The 7,363-nt window shown below is 41.2% G+C and overlaps 1 protein-coding gene across 2 annotated transcripts in view; it reads left to right on the forward strand.

Moving 5' to 3' along the window:
- The window catches only part of KCNJ16 (potassium voltage-gated channel subfamily J member 16), a 38,454-nt gene extending 31,091 nt beyond the window's left edge, over positions 1-7,363 (forward strand). For both annotated transcript variants that reach the window (XM_026861091.1, XM_026861092.1), the window contains one exon: positions 3,826-7,363. In XM_026861091.1, coding sequence (XP_026716892.1) covers positions 3,902-5,191 — 1,290 coding nt within the window. In that variant the 5' untranslated portion in view covers positions 3,826-3,901 and the 3' untranslated portion in view covers positions 5,192-7,363. The remainder of the gene's footprint in view (positions 1-3,825) is intronic.

The following is a 7,363-nucleotide window of genomic DNA, read 5'->3' on the forward strand; positions in this document are numbered from 1 at the left end:
GGGGGGGGGGGGGGTGTCAGTATGCAAACCGCATGACACAGGCCTCTGGAGAAGTTTGGTATCTCCCTGAGCATGTTTCAGTATCGAACACTAAGATCCTAGCCTTGGCTTAGATCATTAAGAATATATGCTGCTTTTCTGAGCTCTGAGTCTGATACATCCAGCTTTAGGAGAACTTCTGCACCCTCTCTGCCATTTACTCTGATGAAATCTTTGAGATTTCTCTATTTCTGTCTTCCTGCTATCCTGCCTGGATTCACTGCTCCATTTTTGTCTCTGATGAGTTTTTTTATTTGGGTGGGGGGGAGGGAAATACTTTTATAAGAATGGTTAGCAAAAGTACTGCAGATTTCAGCACACTTCCTCCTCTGAACGACAGAACAGTGTGCAAGAGAAGGCTCATGATGTGTACAAACATGCCCAGAAATAAAGAGAAAAAAAAAAAAACAACAAAACAACATGGAAAGTAAAAGCAAGACAAAAAAGGGCGAGGGTTTGTGTTAGTGTTAAAGGAAGGTGAAAACGCTTCCTGGCAACATCTGAGAATCATTTGCAGCAACCGATCCATGAGCTTTAGTGAGTAGAGAATGTTTTTAAATCCTCCCCCACCCCCTTTGTTAATCTTTACCAGGTAGCAGGCCCTTTAATGTGATTCGTATGGCTTTCTTGGGGATGTGTAAAATATTTCCATTTTGAAAAATAAGAGTTTTGAAACGGCTCTAAGATTTAAGTTCCTAAGTCCGGTTGTAAGTCTGTGGTCTTCTCCTTTTTAAAATTTGGTGATAATAATAGTCTTCAGACTGTTGTGCAAAAGGCGGCGTGTCTCAGTAGAGGGAACGATGAACATCTGGCTTCACAGCCTCACGGCCTCTCGCTTGGAGTAGGAAATTCACGTGCCTGTTTGAAAGCGTCCGCATGAATGAAGCTCAGGTAATAAAGACGTACATAATTCAGAAACACTGAAAGATGGGGTTTTTTTTTAGACTTAAATATCCTAAGCAACATCAGACAATGTAAAAGAGCTATTAATTGTGATGCATTAGTCTTATTGCACTTCAAAGACTTTAAGAGGTAGCCTGGAAAAGTTCCGATTTGGCTTACCTTTAAGCACACCCAAAATACTGGGCAACATTTTTCGCTGGTTTTGAGTGGCTGAGGAGGCTGTTTCCTAAGACTTTCAAGCACATTTGGGATTTTAGGTCATCTGGGGCACGTCTCCACTGTGCAATGCCAAATGGCTCCGAGCGATCCAATTTTCAACACGACAGAGAAAGATTAACTCAGATGCTGAGAGCAATATATGTCTGTTAGTGTTGCTCTGCACTGATTCTACTCCACCTAGCTTCAGGGCTAGATTATTTGGTTCTGGTTTAGGAAGCTCTGCATCACGTTCCCTTTCTTGGTACAGACATAATTTGATCGTTTTACAAAATCCAATCTAGCATATTACTACATGGCTTCATTTATACCCGTCAAAAATGCATCACGGACGTCCGTGAGCAGATATGAATTACTACAACTTGTACTTAGGAGAGACCCTAAGCAGAGTTTCTAATCCAGGCTGCCTCACAAGCCTAAGTTGTCTCCTGTGTTTTACAGACTACTATAAAATCAGAGTGGACTTTGCCACATAGATGCCTGTGTGACGGTCCGTGACTCTTGCCAGCACCAACAAAATCTAAAAGTGGTGCCAGCAAAACAGCATTTTTGAAATACGATGACTGGCTGATGACAACAGCAGAGAGTGGAATCAACTCAGTAGCCTTTGATTCATGAACTCTTTAGCCCCTTTTAGAATCCCAGGATGTTTGTGAGTATTTTCAAGGAACTCCAGTTTGAATCAGTCAATAAGAAAACAGTCTAAGCCTAATGTTGTTTTTTTATTTATTTAAGATTATATTGGCTTCTGATTACAGTTTGCTTCATTTTCACACCTCACATTATGAGGTTCTTAAGAAAAAAAACAACCCTCAACGTTTTCCAGTTTTTGTTTGTTGTTAAATATGACTTATAAAATGTTAAGTCAAGAGTCTTCAATAGACTAGGCTACACTGTTTGTTTAAAGCTATGAGTAAAGCAAGTCATATGAATGTTTCCAAAGACTGTATTCCAAGAAGTATTTTTGGAAACATTAATGTTGTGTTTTTTAATGAAGGCCACATTCTGAGGCTACGACACCATATGTCACATTCATTTCTGTACTGAAAAAAAAAAAAAGAAAAAAGAAATGGAAACTATGTTTGGCTTTTAAGTGTTTTTGGAATACTGTCTATGCATGCTTGTCATTGTTCCTTGGATGAGAGAAGAGTTCTCGGTCTGTTAATCTAGTCCATCCAATATATATTACACTCTATGGACCTGACTCTCTTCAGCCTTGAAGTGTGTGCAGTCATTTATACTCGGGCAAAGTGAATGAAGACCTGAGGAAAAAGACTACCACTAGGAAACTTTTTTTTTTTTTTTTTAAAGTCATTTTCCATGAATATGTTGGCTTCATTGTAAACCTACATCTGAACTGCTGTCAGCTGAAACCAGCTTAAAAACGGGAAAAGTACTTGTCATTTTTCCGTTGAAAGCTTAACATTTTTGGAAGAATAATTACAGTTTTCCCTCAAAAATATTCGCTTTCTTCCTTCAGAAATATCAGTTAGAAGCATGACATTTGGCAAAAATGTTGGATTGTTCTAGCTGTGTACCCCATCACTTCTGCCTTGTCAGTGCTTTGTGTGTTAGCGGTTGGGATATGGTGGAGTGAGCTGGAGACCTGCAGGAAAAGGCATTTGCCTTTCATAAGCATCATAAGCATCCTGTAAGTGATTACTTCAGCTGAGACTTTCCTTTCTTACTGGATTCCAGTTGATGAGGTCTCAGTTTCTAACATAAGTTCTTGTTATTAGTCGCTAACCGTATAGCCTAGCACTTTGTGCTGCTGGAGTTCATATGGTTGCAATCTGCAGGCATCCATTTTTTCCCCTGATCTGACAGAGGAATCTCCTAATTCACATCACTTCCTAAATTTGTGTCACCCACAAATTTTATTAACATACTGCGTGTTTGTTTCAAACTCATTAATAAAAATTGAAATAACTTTTTGGCAGCTGGATTTTTTTGTTTTGTTTTGTTTTAAGGAATGATTTGAGAGGGTTTCCAGGACCTGAGAGAGGTTTCTTTTTCATTTGAAATGTAAATACTTTGCAACAAATTGAACAAATATGTCTCTGTAGCACTAGCCCAGTAAAGTTCAATTCCATGACCAGGTTTTTCTGGGCAATACTGAAACACGAATAATGATGAGTGATTGTGTGTTTTATACGTTTTCTGGTTAAAACATGTTAGCACTGAGCTTGCCTGCCCATGCTACTGAAGTCTCATGTCTGAATGAGGGTGTTTTCTTAGGCATTTCTTCTAATGGAGGAAAACAAACAATTATGCAACAAATACTACCTCAAATATTTGGCTAACTTTAAGACCGTTCGTGTCATTCTCATGACTGTTCATGAGAGCCCATCCTGATTTGAATGCTACTTCACCAGAACATTAGAAGAGATACTCACAGCGGGTTCACCACAACGTTTTTTGATTTCTGTTTTCATCTACGTACCAAATTTTGGTATCGATATGGACATTTCTAATGAGTTGAATTTCTAGCCGCCTCATATTTCCAGGCCTAAGTTTTTGAGCTATGTTGTGCAATAAATGTCAGAGTCTGTACACTTCAGGAAATTGTTCATGATGGCCGCAGAGTGAATTGTATTTAGATTTGGTGTTACACAGTTCTGGCATAGGAAATTAAACCAAAAATAAACTTTTTCTTTTATTTCATAGATTTCCAATCAACAAAGAAAACAAATAGCCCCTGGGACCGCAAGTGTGTTCTGTAAACTGATGCCACAAGGCAGGTATGAGAAAGATGACTGAACAGAGTGGCCGCTATAGGCCTGTAAACATACAGGGAAATAAGATCAGTTACCAAGGCACTTGTCAAGAAAGCCCTGAGATGGGGATGAAAAGATTGCAGAATCGATTTCTCCACAAGGATGGCAGCTGCAATGTGTACTTCAAACACATCTTTGGGGAATGGGAGAGCTATGTAGTGGACATATTTACCACACTGGTGGACATCAAGTGGCGCCATATGTTTGTGATATTCTCGTTGTCGTATATTCTTTCATGGCTGTTCTTCGGACTAGTCTTCTGGCTGATAGCAATCCAACACGGAGATTTATTCAATGATGAAGAAATAACCCCCTGTGTGGCAAATGTCCACAGCTTCACAGGAGCGTTCCTATTCTCCCTCGAAACCCAAACGACCATCGGTTATGGTTACCGCTGTGTTACAGAAGAGTGCTCTCTTGCAATCCTCATGGTTATCCTACAGTCAGTATTAAGCTGCATTATTGACACCTTCATAATCGGAGCAGCCTTGGCTAAAATGGCCACAGCTCGAAAACGAGCTCAAACCATTCGTTTCAGCTACTATGCTGTAGTTGGCTTAAGGGATGATAAATTCTGCCTCATGTGGCGCATCGGTGATTTCCGGCCGAATCACATGGTTGAGGGCTCGGTACGAGCTCAGCTCCTGCGCTACAAGGAAGACAAGGAGGGGAGAATGACAATGGAATACAAGGACTTGAAGTTGCTAAACGACCAGATCATACTTGTTACACCAGTGACAGTCGTGCATGAAATTGATAGCGAGAGCCCCTTGTATGGTCTAGACCGGAAAGCTCTGGCCAAGGACAACTTTGAAATCTTGGTCACGTTTGTCTACACAGGTGATTCAACAGGAACTTCACATCAGTCGAGAAGCTCATATGTCCCCAGAGAGATTCTCTGGGGCCACAGGTTTAATGATGTCTTACACGTAAAGAAAAAATACTATAAGGTGGATTGCTTACAGTTTGAAGAAACCACAGAAGTTTATGCTCCTCACTGCAGTGCCATGCAACTGGATCGGAAGGAGCAAGAATGGAACCGAACCGAGAAGACACGGGAAAAAGAAGCAGAGACGTCGGCACTGGAGATCAAGTCATTTAGTACTAACCAAAAGTCATTTAGTGCCATTGCTCTCATCACTAGTTGTGAAGATCCAGAAGACCCATTGACAGCTGTCAATCAGCCTTCTGGAGAAATTTCTTATCGGAAAGCAGCTGTGACCTTAAGTAGGCTATCAATAGAGTCCCAAATCTAGCTTGTTACTGCAATTAAAATCACTTCCAAGTTGTCATAGCATAGCTTTTAGAATATAAACAATGAACTCATATGCACAAGTATTTATATTATAAACCTCACTGACAGCCTGCCCACATTGTAATACACTGCTGAGCTGCTAGAAGGAGCTTCTTACTGGTTAGTGTGGATATCAGTAACAGATTAGTGTTGGCACAGGAAAATAGCATACATTTGGGTTGACTAGACAGCTACCGGACTTGAGCAAACTTACTGTAAACTTTATTACCCTGCCGGGACCGGTGTTGGACATACCCAGAGATAACAATCTAGGCAGGGAACAAAACCAGTGTGCCCTCTAGGGCAGGCTTTTCAAAGCTGCCTAACGGATTGGGAAGCCAGTCCCTCTAGGAGGCTCTGAAACTCCCCCACCATCATGTCAAAAACCCTGCACCTCCCCGGCAGTTCAGAGAACCCCCATCCCGGGGTTACGCTGGCGAATCTGTGGGGCTGTTGGTTGTAGGAGGGAGTGAACTGGTAAGAATCACTGAACCCAGTATTACTGGGTAGCTTTGGAAGCCTGCTTACACCCTGCCTAGTCCTGCGGGATCCACGGTGGGATCCTGGGGAGCTTTTCTCATTTCCTAGTGGTGAGCCATTCCCAGAACTGCCACTCCCTCAGCAGCTTGAGGTCTGCGGTGGGTCAGCTGGCTGGGGGCTGCGCGCAGGTTGTGTTACGTGGCTCTGACCGGCTGGGAGGGCTGGGGCTGGCCAAACTGGCTCCTTCGCGTGGCTCGGAAATCAAAAGGAGACCTCCAGTTTGAAATCGAAATCCACAAAATCACGTTGAGCCTCACAGAGAAGATCGTGTTTTTAGAACGAGCTGTGCAATATTTTAAATCGAAACGTCTTTCATTTCAGAATGTCAGCCTTGCTTTTCTTGTTAGTGCATTATACTTCTTCAAAAAGACAAAAATCAATGTGAGGACCAAACAGTGTGATTTTGGCAAAATTAAATTATTTTTATTCATCTGAAATGACTGTGTAAAAATGATCCTGCACAGAGAAATTCAACATACTCAGCTATCAGCTCGATTTGGAAAAAAAAACCAAAGTGTTAATGTTTTGAAGTTGTCTGTGACATGGAAGTTCCGTGCTCTGCACATCTCTGTAATTATTCAGTAAGCAATATCTCATCATGCTTTTTTCCCCTGATGATTACGGTTAATTTGCATTGTGTTTAATTATCATGCTAACGTAAAAATAATTATGTCTGAATTTGTGGTTGCCTAAAATGGGATTTATCTCACCTGACCTCAGCCATCAAGAAAATAAGTGTTTGCCTACTAGTCGAGGCTCTCTGTGGTTACTAGAACTCTTCTTCTGTCTTCACAGAGGAGCTCCTCCCATCTGACTCCGGCTTTTTAGGACGCTGAAGGCAATAGGATGTGTTCATCCTGGAAGTGTTCATCCCTCTCCATTTATTGTTGAAGGAGATGAGATGAGATGACTGTTGTGGAAATGCTCGCTAACTTTAGGCTGCTAAAATTAGGTCTGACGAGTCATTCACATCATTCTGACTAATTAAAAGTTTTTATGAGCTCATCACATTTAATGAAGAAAAATAGCATGCTGATTTTTTTTTTTTCCCTGAAATTTACTCCATATAGTAGTATCGCTGCATTATCTTAATATATTTGCATTTCTCTTTTGCTAGCACTTGTCTTTGGATAGATGTGATTGCTTTAGGTAAAGGCAAGCATATTAACAAGCCTAGGGGGAGGCGGTTATTCCAAAGCTCATTAATTAGCCTATTTTATATGCTGAATCATCAGCAGCATCCATCTCCAACTGCAGTAGAAAACAGCTTATTGTATCCTGGATCTGAGCACTGGCAGGCTTTGGGGAAACAGTCTAGAAAATGGGAAGGAATGTAGAAAAATGTGTAAGGGACTCGGTACTTATGTGGTGTCGGAAAAAATGCCATCCAGATTGTATAAAGTAGAACACAGCCTTCAAGACATGTGAAGTAATCCTTCCACACTCCTCTGTCCTTGAAAGATCTTGGCCGGGTTACTTTATTCAATGCTGGGCACCACACTTTGGGAAAGAGATGGAGCAATCTGAAGATAATCCGGGGATCTAGAAAACATCTCAGTGAGGAAGTAGGGAAAGAGCTCAAGGTCTTTCAGTC

Source organism: Athene cunicularia (genome assembly GCF_003259725.1).
Source record: "Athene cunicularia isolate RWA chromosome 18 unlocalized genomic scaffold, athCun1 chr18_part1, whole genome shotgun sequence".
In the NCBI taxonomy this organism is placed as follows: domain Eukaryota; kingdom Metazoa; phylum Chordata; class Aves; order Strigiformes; family Strigidae; genus Athene; species Athene cunicularia.